The sequence below is a fragment of the Manduca sexta genome, unplaced genomic scaffold (genome assembly GCF_014839805.1).
Source record: "Manduca sexta isolate Smith_Timp_Sample1 unplaced genomic scaffold, JHU_Msex_v1.0 HiC_scaffold_1322, whole genome shotgun sequence".
NCBI lineage: Eukaryota > Metazoa > Arthropoda > Insecta > Lepidoptera > Sphingidae > Manduca > Manduca sexta.
This window is the reverse complement of record NW_023592175.1, coordinates 31477-46631: the sequence shown is the minus strand read 5'-3', so window position 1 is coordinate 46631 and position 15155 is coordinate 31477. Positions and strand designations below refer to the sequence as shown.

Genomic DNA, 15155 nt, shown 5'->3' with positions numbered 1-15155 from the left:
TAGTGCAGTCTAAATATAATAGTAGATTGTAAGCTTAACTAAAGCTTACAGATCTGGGCAGCAGATGTTTGCAAGGCTTTTTTACACGATTGACTAAGGAAGGTAATGTTTTTTCTTTGAGTCTTGCAAGAGTGAGGGTTCACAAAGCATGAGGTCCTGGACGGTTACCTCAAAGATCGTCACTAAAGGTGATCACTGACTAACGGTAGATGCCACAACTATCGAGGTGCTAGTTACGCTTTAGGAAGGTTTTCTTTTAGAAGTAGTAAAACAAAACCTGCGTTTCATGGTAAGACCAAATCGCAAAGGAAAAAACAATAAATAAATAAAAATCTTCAACTAAAAACATACCTTGTCAAGTTGTTTACCGCCAGCCGTAGGATACTTGCCACACACCGCTGTTCTGCTGCTGGTTGGTGGCCGGACATGAGCATGATAAAGAAGCGCTTTCGAGCACTACGTGAAGACCTGATGACTATAACAAAATCGTTTGGTAAGATCATTTATGCATGTCAACGATAAATTTAGGTGTATGGTAGGTAATCGATGTACGAACACTACTTATTGGCACCCCCAAAGTCAAAACCGAGGAGAGGCCTTTTAGTCTCAAGAGGGCTCATGGCACAGAAGTTTGAGGCCCTTTTGGAGCCAAAAAATCTGACTCACATCTGTAATATTTGTTAGTGCTGTCATTTATATAGATTCAAAATATGATAGCAATAAGGACACTTTTGAAATATAGCTACTACTTACTTGACAGTTGATAACAACAGTTCTGACGCCGCCTTCCTGGCTTGCATTGGGGTCGATGGTGTCGAGAGATTTCACACTGAAGCCTAGGCACTGCAGAAGGGCGCATAATTCCACCACATCTGTGTACGCGTCCTAAATATTATGGTATAAAGCAATTTAATACATAGCTACATTTCATTCAAACTATATCTCAAAAATACTTGCCGTTAGAGACATTTTTGTTTGCACTTGTTGAATTGTGAAATTATTATCATAAATATTGTATTGGACGTAGTTTATTATGCATTAGGAAATCTATTCTTTTGCAAAAGAACTGATTCTAAACATTGGCAAATTTAATAATAAAATCCATATATTTTGAACTACCCACAAAATAATGTCAGATAATATAGAAAATATTTAGATATACAAAGTTGCCATTAATAAATACCGGAATGTTCAAATTGAAATATGATTTTTCTATAGATATATTTTTAACATAAATAATATCCTGTTTTTTAAATTAAAGACCTGGCAAATTTATAAAATCATAACCAATAGAATGTTTTAATTTATAATACAGCTTACCATACTTTACAATACTATTTACCTGAGAATCGTGATAACAAGTTAACGACGTATTCTAACTGTTAATATATTTTTCGAGTAGAAAATATATTCGAACGAAGCTAAAAATTAGTGATACCAAAACTGCTGTTCTAGTATTAGTATTATAATTACTACATAGTTTAATACAAATAGTCAATTCAAATTCATTATACATTAAAATTTAAAGACCCTATAGGAAGAGGGCTTGTATGAATAATGTTAAAAAAAGATTAATATTAGTATGTGGAAATAAAAAAAAACGATTTTAAATATAGATATTTATTACGAAATCTTATAATACATCCACAATTTAAAAATCGAACTTAACATTCAACACTGACTGTTACTGATGTTCTTTATTTAAATAATAACGACCAAAGAGGTTTAATTGTAGGTCATGTAGCGTGGAGTGGCGGAGAACTTGGCGTACGACTTGATGACTTTGTTGACGGCTTCGAGGAAGTCTTTCTCCGTGGCCACCTTACGGCGGGCACGGATGGCGAACATGCCAGCCTCTGTGCATACAGACCTGCAATAAAACAGTAATTAAAATAAATCCTAGAATGATGAATTAGTTACCATTAATACATTTTCTGTAATAAGCGCAGCATTTCACTGGCTTTGCTAAAAGCTTCGATTACTAATAGTAATAGTACTATAGTAAAATAGCTAATAGCTAAAATGACTACATGACTTCATTGCTCATCAATCTGACACATTAGATGTCATAACTGAGTCATGGTAATAACTAATTACACTGTGTACAATGTTCTTAACACAACAGAACTTGCACACTGTTGCCTAATAACATAAATAGACAAAGAACTATTACTTGTCTAAACAGACCAACATGGGAATTTTTTGTGTTCTATACAAGATTATATGAAAATATAATGAACATTATATGAGAAGCTAGCTCTCACCTGATCTCAGCGCCAGTAGAGTTTGGGCACAGCCGCGCCAGCAGATCGAAACGTATGTCTCTCTCGACGCTCATGGAGCGCGCGTGGATGCGGAAGATGTGCGCGCGGCCCTCCAGGTCGGGCAAGCCAAACTCAACCTTACGGTCCAAGCGGCCGGGACGCATCAGCGCCGGGTCTAGCGTATCCGGCCGGTTGGTCGCCATGAGAACCTGGTGGAGTTTAGGTATAACATGAATTTGGACGAAAGAAATAAATGTCACACAATAATATGTGTTTTTTGTGATCAAGCAAACACAATTTATCGGCCTCATTCTAGTAATGGCAACCAGTCAAATCCTGGGCCTCTTAATTAACATTGAGAAATCTGTTTTGTATAAGACACAATCAAAAGTATTTCTCATACTAAAATGAAATTATGTACTCACCTTAATATTTCCTCTTGGGTCGAAGCCGTCGAGCTGGTTAATCAACTCCAACATGGTTCTTTGCACTTCATTGTCACCGCCGGCGCCGTCGTCGAAACTGTAATAAATACGTTGTTGTAATTCTAAACTTAAATATTACAAATATAAGGTGCATTTTTCTCTTGTAAGCAAAATGTGTTTTAAAAGGATAGATGATTCTATACATGACTATATTATTGAATTTTGCTAATTTTTTTTTCAAAGGAATCTCCGTTGAACATTGTTAACATGACAAATAAAAAATGGTATAAATAATTTTTTCTATTATAATGCTGTATGTCTATCTATATGTAATTGTATTTTTTGCGTTGTTCCACTCACCGAGCACCACCAATAGCGTCGATTTCATCGAAGAATATGAGACAGGCTTTCTTACTACGCGCCATTTCGAACAGTTCGCGCACCATACGGGCACCCTCGCCTACGTATTTTTGAACCAACTCCGAACCTGGCAGGCAAAGTAATCTTTAAACAAAATGCTCAATTCCTTTACAAAATAGAACATTTTCCCGTGAAGACTTATAAAAATATGTATTTTTTTTTAAATAATGTTTGACAATGTGTAGCCTTGTAACTAATCTTGATGTTACAAAGTTGTTCATCGTTATTTTATATTGGGGAACTGTATCAGAACACTGTCTATGCTTATGGACAGAACTCTTTCTTTATTCCCGTATATCAACATTATTTTGTGTTTATAAATACAATTTCGCACTAGTATTTTCGAGTCCATTTCTAGGCAACTCACTTAACACGGGAATTGAACCCGCGACCTTTGGTTTTAGAGGCCGCTTCACTACCTCTGCGCCACTGAAGCTATGCTTAGGTATATCCAAAAATAGAGCTAATTAAACAAAGTACCATTACCAACCATAACTTAATAAAACAAGCATTGTATAGAACTGCACTGTGCTATCACTCAAAGACAATAGGTATCACAATATCGAATCTTCGAATGTAATACACTGGCTACAATGTCCTTAAAACCTCTCAAACTTACCAATAACTCTAATGAAGCAAGCGTCAGTGCGGTTGGCGACGGCCCTCGCGCATAACGTCTTACCAGTACCTGGCGGACCAAACAGCAACACGCCTTTAGGCGGCTCAATACCTAGCTTCACGAATTTCTCAGGCTGTAAATAAAAGTATATATTAGCGAACTGTTTGTGACTAGAACAACGAACAAGTTGCAGGATATATTGTGACAATTTTTAAATTATGCAAAATTTTAATAATCAAGATTATTTATTTCCAGTATAAGTGAAGATACTTTAACGCCAATCAAAACAATTTGAGTAAAAACAAAGGTCTTTATAGCTTGGCTGAAGAGGTAATCAATATATATATATAAAAATGAATCCCTATTTCCCTTGGTCACGCCATCACGCGTGAACGGCTGGACCGATTTCACAATTTTTTTTCTTGTTCTGTTTGTTATTGTCAGGAGGTTCTTATGAAGCAAAATTTAAGAAAACTTAATGAAAATATTAATTTTATATAACTGTCCATTGTTTAAAATAGCTGTCAGCGATTGACAGAATGCACGATGCAAGTTCATAGTTAAGAGGGACAACGTCTGTCAGGTCAACTAGTATGGAATAATTACAGTCCTCACATTAGTACCAGAAAAAAGGTCCCCCATGTAGATAAAATTCTAACTCACATGCAACAGGGGAGTCTCCACTACTTCCCTCAGCTTCTCTATCTGTTCCTTACATCCACCAACATCGCTGTATGTTACGTCTGGCTTCTCTTCCACCTGCATCATCGTCACTGTTGGATCGATCTTTGGTGGCAGAGGTATGTGGATCTGATACTTGTTACGGTCCACTCTATAGAATATAATAGTTTTTAATATGACACTTATGTCTGTTTGATTTATTAAGTCATATTTTTACATAATATATTTTAATTATGGTATTTTTTATCATTTTATTTAGTAATATTGTAGGTTGTATTGGTAAAAATGTAACCAAGGTAATAACTCAATTTGAAACTCTATACTAATTGAGCTAAAAACTTGGTGCATTTATGTTGGAGGTTAACATAAGAATTTGTCTATCTTGAAACAAATTCCACATATTTCTACACCCTCCGATGTTTAAAATGCATTTTAAATAAAATAATTTAAAATCTATAAGCTTTACTTTGTCTGTTCTTGTCCCAGTAAAACACAAACGCCAACTAATCTTCACAAAAAAAGAAAAATAATATTCTTAAGTATACCTCAAAAACTACTAAAACATTACATAAGCAGAAAGAAAAAAAAGAAATAAAATGAAATGCTGGCTGGTTAAAACAATCTATAGTAATAGATAAAAAAGTTTAAAAACTCACCCAACTCTCATTCCTTCTTCAATATCAGTGGGGGCAACAGAATCAGCGAGGTCTACCACAAACTTGGCAAACTGCTTCACATTGATTATGTACTTGGGGTCATTTGAGTCCGCATTGATGATTTTTGTGCATCTAGCCACCTGTGAAAAGAATGGTGTGAAACATTTGTTAAAAACAAGAATATGTATTTAGGTTTTCATTGGAACCACAGTTGTTGATACATAATTTTTTTTTATAATCATAAATGTAACTATTATTTTGATATTGTAGTAGAAAAGCAGTTTATAGCAATATTGCTGTTATAAACACACACACTCATGCTTTTTATCCCTGAAGGGGTAGGGTAAAGTGCAACTGGAGCCCCACTTTCTGCCATATGCCCCGTGTCTTGATATGATAGGGGCATGAATATTGCCATATCGAGCACAAATTACAAAATCAGCCGATACTAAGTAAAACGCAATATCACTGCTTGAATCAGGTATCAAACCTGAGATCTAGCACTGTTCTTGTGCCACAATACAACTATGCCTGAGGCAGTAGTTTTATTTATAAAATGACAATACATTTGGTCTCCTTACTACCGTTTCACAGACTTTTGTCTAGTTTCAGATGAATTTATATAAATTTAAACTAGTAGGTAAACACATTTTAAAGGCACTAAGAATATAATCATTTATAGTTAACCTGCAAGGGCTGTTCATTTTGTAATGTTTGTTTGTCGGCAGCAAGATCCCAAAGAGCTGGTGGTGCCAACCCTGTGTCTGATTCCTTGATACCCGTAAGTTCGTTCACCTTCTTCATCACTGTCTGGATACCTTCCTCCACCTCTTTGATGATTTTTGTATACTGCCCCTGGCCCTAAAAATTAGAACAGCATTATTAGGTTCGAAAATTTGCCAGTCATCGACACCAGAACATACAAATAAGAAGGTATCTTACGTATGACTTCAAAAGGGCTATGTCGCCCTCGTCAAGAGCTGAAAAGAAAATCAAAATATAACATAGTAATTGGAAATTGAGACTAAACAAAAGGCAATAAAGGTTACTAGCCATTGTGAATAAAAAATACATGAATACATACATTTTATCTCTTTTTCCGGCTCCTCCTTGTCATCTTTAACTTTTCTCATATCATCTCCTAAGTGGTCTGGCATTTTCTAATATTTCTTTGCACTAAAACAGTATTTTACAGATGAATTTACAAATCCAGCGTCCGTCCGTCACCAATGCAAAATCTAAACGTTTCTTTCCACGTCATTTGTTAGTGACATCAGTTATTATATAGACATACAGAATGAACACAATATTTTTTTTAATATCGCGTATAACGAAACGCTTTTTTCTGTATAATTTCATGCAGAAACTTTAAACTTTATAATATCCTTTTTTATGTAATTGACTAACAGTTTATTAATTATTATTAATTAATTAACATCAAAAATCATAAACAAGACATAAAATTAAGAACTAGATTCGTAATAATAAAGTAGTAATATCTTTTGAAAGGACGAATAATGTTTATTTTATGTTACGTAAATTGAAACAAGTGTTTAATGACAAGCATTTTATCGAATGTATGAATTTTGTGAAATCATATACATCTAAATATACAATAATATTATTTTTTATAATTAATATTGTAATTTTGGTAGAAAAATGACCAAAATTTAAAGCTATATTTTTAATATATGTAAAATTATAAATATGTCATTGTTAAAAGCAGAATGAACGCGTTCATTGACAAGCACGATGCGTCCGGCGCGCCATCTGGTTGCACATTTTAGTATTAAAATTTTGTATTCGTAGTGCTGAATGGAGAATCACATTTTTTCGTATTTTTCATGAACTTATTCTTCTAAAATATTAAATAATTTCTTTTAGGTAAGTGGAAAACAAGATATATATTTATTTCGTTAGCCCTAATATCGTACTTTGCGCAATTGTAATGGCTGCTATGAGTTTTTTCTCCGGTTATGACCCAGAAATTGCTGTCAAATCCCGGTTTCGAACACGATTTTCAGTGCGTTACGTGCATTTTTCGTGAAATTATATGTCACGGTAATAGTGTGAGGTGTGAATTGATCGGAAAAACATGGAACGCGCGTAAATCGTGGCGGTAAGTGTTATTTGGTTTGGATACGTGATGTCGCGCCGCTGCATCGTTTTCAATATTTCGTGTTAACAAGAATGCCCGATATTATCTACACGTTATCTGTGATGTTATCAACTGATCTCAATCATCTTATTTCTTTGGAATAATGTGTACATCTCGTGTGACCGCTGACCATGTTTTGCATTTTGCGAAAGGTGAGTTGTGTCTTTGTTTTAATGATAACTCGGCGTGTTCGACATTCATTATATCGCGTTAATTCACGCCGCTATTATTTCAGTCCGTACGTTACATCATATCCTACGTAGGTTTATTATTTTTTGTTAAAATTTATCATGGTTTGTGATAACCCTATTTATTTAACCTTTACAATAGAAATACGATTATACCGACAAGATTGATATGCGGGTAACATTTAGATTCACCACTCCGTTGAGGTAAGTTTGTGTCATACTATCCATGTATTTACTTCTTTAAATAATCTTATACTATAGACGGCTTCAAATACATAACCCTAAGCCCTTACATGTGTACACTCAATGTAAATGATATTTAGCCTTCATTTATATAAATATACTCATGTTTACTCAAGTGCCAAAAGATTTGTCATAATCACATGAAATCAGTTACATACTAATATTTCTATTTTAATTTCATTTAAATTTTACATTCGGCTCTAAAGTATAGAAAGCATATCTCTAAGAAAAGTATGTGGTGAATTGTTAACTTCTGCATAAAAAATAATTACTTGTGCAGTATATAGTAGTGTTATATCATATAATCAAAAATAAGTTCAGGTGATGCAATATATTAATTAATCAACAACACTGAAAAAGTCTCCACTGTTATATCAAGAAGCTAATGTTCATAAGTCAAAACTACCATTAAAATATTACTAAATAAATGATTAATACAGATGAGACAGCTTATATTATCTATAAAGTTCCATTGTCACTTTCTTATCTATTAAATACTTAATGGAGAAGTATTATACTAATGAATTACAAGTTTCCGGATCATTATTATTTTATTACATTACTATAAATTCCTATTTTAAATTTTATTTATGTTAGAAAAATAAATTAATAATTTTTTTATTTCTTAACATTATAAAAGACAATAATTCATGGTACCACCTTTAGATCTTTATTATGATTATTGAAAATTTGTACTGAAAGAGTATAGAATCATTTGTGCAAAAATATTGTGTAAAAATATAACATTGATCCTTGTAATAGAAAGCTAAGCCAAGTTGTAAAACAATTACATTTTACGCATTATATGAAATCTTATTAGATTTCCTAGAACCCAATTATTAATATAACAACTTATTGTTGCCTAAGATCTAACACCGCAGATGCCAAAATGGGCAAATTTTTGAGAGATTAAATAAAATTTTGTTTGTAGTATTTAATAGCTGTTTAAAAGTTAAGTTCATTTAAACATGGAATAAATTGCTTTTCATTGTTTCAAAATTTTGTGTTATAGTTCAAAAGCAACATTTTAATTTCAATTGAATAACGGCTACAAAAAGTATTTCATATAAACTTTGACTTATGACGTTTTAAAAGTTTAGCAATATTATGTAGTTTATTTTAAAAATGTCTGAAAATTTCAATTATACTATCTGATTTATAAATCATTGTTTAATTCTTTTAAACTAAAACTAATTACTATAAGCAATCTAAGATGGTAACAGAATGAATTAAGTTATTTGTATTGTGTACTATTTTACATAACTTCATTATAATTATAAAAATAATTTAATGTTAGATAAGTCAATGAGTTTTAACTAGTTTTTTAAAGACTAATGATTTATACAATTATAAACTTATGTTGTGTTCAACATATTTTTTTTTTATTAAAAGTGAGCCTAATCAAATTCATTAAAGATACCTCAAGGTCCATTTTCATACATTTTGTTTCGGCTTTAATCTGGGTAACTAAACAAATATTGGCAAGTAAAAAATTTAAATTCACGTCTAGTTAGTGATTAGTTCTCGCAGTTGAAAAACGTAAAATAATTAATAATCATGGATATTTCGGCCTTTAAAATTTAATATGACGAAATTTTAAAGGCAGAAATATCCATGATTATTAATTATTTTACAATATCACTAACTAGACGTGAATTTAAATTCTTTGCCAATATTTGTTTAGTTACCCAGATTAAAGCAAACTAAATGTATAATGAACTTGAGGTATCGCCTTAAATGCAAATTAGCCTATGTTTAAGAGGAAAAGGATAACCAGTTTAGTATTAAACAGTAGAGTAATAAATTTATGTATACTAATATATAAAACTGAAGAGATTATTTGAATGCTCTAGTCTTGGGAACTACTGGTATGAATTAAAAAAACCTTTTAGTGTTAGTTAGCACATTTATCGAGCAAGGCTATAGGCTATATCTCACTATGACCAATATTAAACAATAATAAGAATTAGTTCCATCATGAAAATTATATATTTCTAAAAATATGTTTTATATAGTTATTAATTTGTATTACATTTTATTACGTCTTATATAAAATGTGTAATATATTTTCGACACAGTTTGATGTCTTATCACTAATGTGAGTCAATGTCACAAATGCCACGGACCCCCAGTCTCAAACTTTGGGAAATCAATTATTTCTGTTATCATGCAAACTATAATATTATAATAGAATAATTGTTTATCAATCATGATTGTAGCATGACTTGTGTTCACAATTGCCCTTATTTCTACTTATTTAGCATAAATGGAGGTAAAATTTATATTTTATAATATAATAAATGAGTGCAGAATGTTTCCTATCAATAGCTATTTGGATCAGTCTTGTCAGTTTGTTACATCAATTCAAACGAGTTGGGGGCAAAAGTGATTAGGTTGTCTGTAGATAACTTTGTTTTGTTTGTCACTGTTTCCTAAAATTTAATTTGTGGGTATTGAAAACCACTATCACCAGATTAGGGTGCGATCAGACTTGCGTATTTTGGGCGTGCGTTTTCCCCAGACAGCTCATCAACGTATAAGCAACCTACAGGCAACACTCGAGTAAATAAAATTAGTTACGCACTTTAGGAAAAAATAAAAGCGCTATGGTTTCGGTGCATGCGAAGTGATGCTTACGCTGGTCAAACTTTGGACAAATATTCGGCGAACTGTTACTCCAAAAAATCGTCTTTAATATCTACTCAACAATAATATGCAGATTGTAAATCAAAATAATGTGTGTATACTTTTAAATTCAGTAAATAACGGTAGCTAACAACACACAACAAATTTTATCATTGTTTAGACATTCGCCCATGCAATCATTTATTGATAAGATTTATTCTCTATTATCTCTGACAAGGGACAAATATTTTAATTGATTCGTTTTTTTCTCGTAAATATATGTTTACTTGTTTATACCAAATTTATTACTATAATACTTTTATTACAGAAATATGACCTAAGGGCCTATATGCCGTAACGTATTTACAAAACACGTAACATGCTATTCAATCAGGCCCATCTATAATTCGTCATTCTGATCCTTCATGCCTTCCGTTTATCCAACTACACTCGTGTACTACTTCCATCCGCAAGTTCTATCCCTAGTTTTGTAAACAATTTATCCTCGTGTAAGCTCGTATTTATCGCCGTAGCATCAACGTCAAGGCTAACTTCAAAACTACGAGCGTACACGTGCCTCCACTGTGATATGCCGTCTCAACTAATCAAGGAGACAAAATTAATTACGCATAACTATTATTTATTCATCAGATTCCATATTGCTACTAAATATCAAACTGGTTTGCGTGGACATGCGTACGAACGCGTCATAAGAGCGTCAAATACGCGCAATGTGTACACGCAGCAAATCTTGTTCGACGGTAGACGCTTTTCATTATACCTTTTATACAAATTCCTTCGTCATCGCTACGAAATGTGTTCGGGGAAATCCAGATGGCGCTGTTTTTGTAAAGGGACATCCCAGGACCTTGAGACCTACAAGTGACTTGAAAATGCACTACCATTGAAACTAAAGTAACAGACTAAAAATATACAGTCCGAATGACAATAGTCTTTGTTTTGAAAATTGCATTCATCTATACGCGAACACATATAGATCCGCACATGTTTACATTTCACGTGGTATGATCTATAAATAAACAGTGTCATACGAAACTACAACAAATACACTACACTTATTCCTCCTTTCATTACACAATCGTGTAGTGAAAATTGTAGTCCGTAGTGTTAATATAGTTAGTGGATTAGTGCGACACCGTGACAATGTTTGTGCATCATGCATCGTTCAGTTGCTATGTTTCGCTTTGTGATGGTCGTATTTAGAGATTTTTTTCTCAAGGTAACATCTGTCAAGAAATGTATTCGCGCGATGATTTTTTTGTTATGTTGTGTATCATAAATAGACTGAATTGGGAATGACTACCGTATTTGTAATATTTTATTATAGCTAATATTTGTCACATTTTTTTAATGTTGTGTTCACGCGTTGTCTACGTTATGAATCTTGTTTTATCTGCGTTTTTGTTTGTTTGAACAGTCTAGAACTGTAGGAACATTTATCACCCATGTAATCTATGCAAATAAATAAAATTTGCGTGTGTCCGTATAAAAATAATATGATAATAGTGTTTATCGTATCTTCATCTTTTAACGGTAGTAAAAATAACATATAAAGTTTTTTGAGTATGTTTTGCACAAGAGGAACTGTATGGTTTTAATTTTAATACTTCTTAAACTGACGTACATATTTCGGGTTATTTTTATTCGATCATCATTATATTGTTCTTATTTAAGTATAATCTGTATAAACACTGGTAACTTTACATACGTTTCTTGTAACCCTGAGGAGAATTCTTTCAAAAATATTAAATTCGCTAGCATTCAAATGAAAAGTATTATATAGACTGACCTATTCAAGTTTTCAATATTACTACTCCTTAAAAATAACTTCTAGCCAGTAGCAGCCATTATAACTCAAAAAGTACCAAATTATTTATTATTTCAAAATAACGAATAAATCCTTTTTTCCCGCCAGTGCTGCTGGCGAGTCGGCGAGATGCACACAGCGAGTGCAGACGGACAGTTCCGCGGCACCAATGGTTCGAGCCAGGCACGTGACAAGGTCGCCATATTGGACGCCGGCTCACAGTATGGGAAGGTAATCATATTGTCATAATCTTAATCGAAATGGCTCACAAAATTATCACACTTTAGTTGAAGTGCTGGCCAGTTGATAGGCTGATGGTCAGTGGACAAGACAAGTGTTGGAATGGAGACCGCGATCAAGGTAGGGGTAGTTCATGTTACACGATGTATTGGCAAAACTTGACAAAGCCAGTGGACAGCGGATCAATTCGGGATTCTCAAGACTGGGATCGTTGGTGCTCAATCGAAAAGAGCTACGGACTGGATAGCAATAAGATAATGGAATCTTTTTACCTAAAATATTATCAACCGAAGACTTGTCGGCGCACGAACGACCCAATGCTTCCCACGGATTTGCGCTTGAACGTGGGCGCTGATCTTTCGCCTATGGTGGCTTGCTTCTATACTTTCTACTAAAATAATTATTTCCCTGATACCTCGACTGTTAAAAAATAGATACTAATTCCAGTCACCCTTACGTTTAGCTTCATATTAATGTAATCCGAAGAAAAATTGTTATAAACTAACACACCATTATATTATAACAATTATGATACGTAATAATCAAAATGAATAAATTATTTTGATGTTTATAAAAAAAAAACAACATAAAAACATATCCGCATATTTATAGGCTGCCAAAATTTTATCCCGTGTTCGGCTTCTCAATCTTCGGATAACAACACACAAGTCAACATCAAATCACCCAAAAAATACAAACATAAAAAAGTCAGGGGCAACCAGGACAACAACTTTTCGCCAAGTATGTTCCGTGCCATGATGTGAAACGGGAGCAACTCTTTATAATTAAAACTTCTAAAGCTGTATTGCTACCTTTTTAAATCCACTCGCAGCGGTTAACATTAAGAGCGAGTCACCTGCTCGACTCTACATTTGTATTAAAAAGTAAAAACTTTTCTTCGAACTGGCCGGTGCAAAGACAGCAATTATTGAAGACGAGTGCGCGGTCAGTCGACCGGTGAATGTCTGCGGCGAAATCCTTTATTTTCCACGAGTTAAGTTGCCTTTGATGAAAAGATAAGGTTTATTTACTACATATACACAATATTTATGATTAAAGTGGCAGCCCGTAATTGTCGCACTGTTCGCGAAAGCTTCTTTCAACTTACAGTTGATAGTTTTACAATTACCATCTTCCAACCATCCAATATTAGTAGGTAGATGGATAGAGCCTAATCAATCAATTTACACCGTTACCATATTAAACATAACAATAATATTATAACATGGTTACCGACATGTGGGATGTGGACTCTACAATTATTGTCCCGATTGTTGTTTCTGCGCATGGATTCATACCAAAGAGCCTCGACCAACATCTTCGGAAGCTCTCAATTGGCCGTTGGGTCCGAAGCCGGATGCAGAAGGCAGTATTGTTTGCTATACTCCCGAGTGTCGACATTGGGCCGTAAGACCGGTGAAACCAACATTATACCACTGAACCTCTAAGTGGTGGTAGCGGTAATGCGTTTTTTCGCGAAAATAAATAAAAAGTACAGCTCGTGCTGACCGGAATAGTAGTTCCGGTAACGCTGATTTATAAAAGCATATAAAGCACGAAGATTCGTGCGAAATGAAATCCCAAAGATGTTGACTTGCGATGGCAATGTAAATGAAACCTTGTACATTTATCTTAAGATTCATTTTCGATGGTTGGATGTTAATTTGTTAGTAATCAGAGTGAAGTTAGGTGTCTAATCAGACAAATCCAACTTAGTGGCGTTGTTTTTATGTGAAAATTGTTGTAAAAACTTGATATCGTCACGCCTTTATTCCCATAATCAACAAGGTATATAGAATAATTACAGATAATTTATAATTGAAATATAACAGTCGAGATCGCGTGCTAATCTTTATAATGATTCAAGTAACAGTTCATTAATGCATAGCAATATTGTGGATGTTGTTATAGTAATACTAAAACAGTCATTGTTATGCATTAAAATATATTTATCCATATTTTATTTTTAAACTTAATTTATTTTATTTATTTATTTATTAACACTTTGTACACATGGTATACAGGCGGACTTAATGCCATGGGCATTCTCTCCCAGTCAACCTTGGGGTGGTGTAGAGAGGACGGAGGTAGGTGTATAATAAAAGAAGTGAAAAAACAAATAAGAAGAGAAATAGTAAACAAATGTAATTAAAACATACTCGCATATATAAATATATATAAAAAAAAATAAAAAAAAAATACATATATATACATATATAAAAATAAATAAATATATAAATACACTAATAAGTCAATTAGAGGAATCTGCTACTTCTGCCAGCAACGATCGACGAACTCTCATTTTAAAAGCCAGCCGTGTTGAGGACGACCTGATTTCGAGCGGGAGTGCGTTCCAAAGAAGGATAGATTGGATAGCGAAGGAAGAGTGAACAAAATCAGAACTGTGCGAAGGACACTTCAGGAGAAGATTGGTAGACGAACGCAAATTCCTATCATGCCCATCGCAAAGGTAACTAAAATTGGAAGATAGATAAGTAGGAGGTATAGGAGACCTAAGGAGAGAATAGAGAGTAGTAAGCGCGCGTAACGAGCGGCGCTGGCGGATGGGGAGCCAATTTAACTGCGAACGGAAAGAAGAAATGTGATCGTACTTGCGGAGATTAAAACGAATCGAATGCAGTTATTAAGAAGGCGGTCGAGTTTATTGAGCAGGTCTGCATTCAGATCAAAATAGCATACATCGCCATAGTCGATTATTGGGAGGATTAAGGTTTGCACAAGCATAGTCTTGGTCTTGGATGGCAAGAGATTCTTCAGACGATAAAGAGAACGAAGTGTGCCGATAAC

At 33.7% G+C, this 15155-nt stretch overlaps 1 protein-coding gene across 1 annotated transcript; it reads right to left on the bottom strand.

Moving 5' to 3' along the window:
* Positions 1-1604: 1604 nt before the first annotated feature.
* Positions 1605-6382, bottom strand: LOC115441915 (26S proteasome regulatory subunit 7). The gene is made up of 10 exons (XM_030166840.2): positions 6150-6382; positions 6008-6045; positions 5753-5926; positions 5066-5205; positions 4392-4560; positions 3729-3861; positions 3050-3176; positions 2690-2786; positions 2265-2473; positions 1605-1870 (listed from the first exon to the last, which is right to left on the bottom strand). The coding sequence occupies exons 1-10, from the start codon at positions 6220-6222 to the stop codon at positions 1726-1728; spliced, it is 1305 nt and encodes a 434-aa protein (XP_030022700.1). The 5' UTR covers positions 6223-6382; the 3' UTR covers positions 1605-1725.
* Between the last annotated feature and the right edge of the window lie 8773 nt (positions 6383-15155).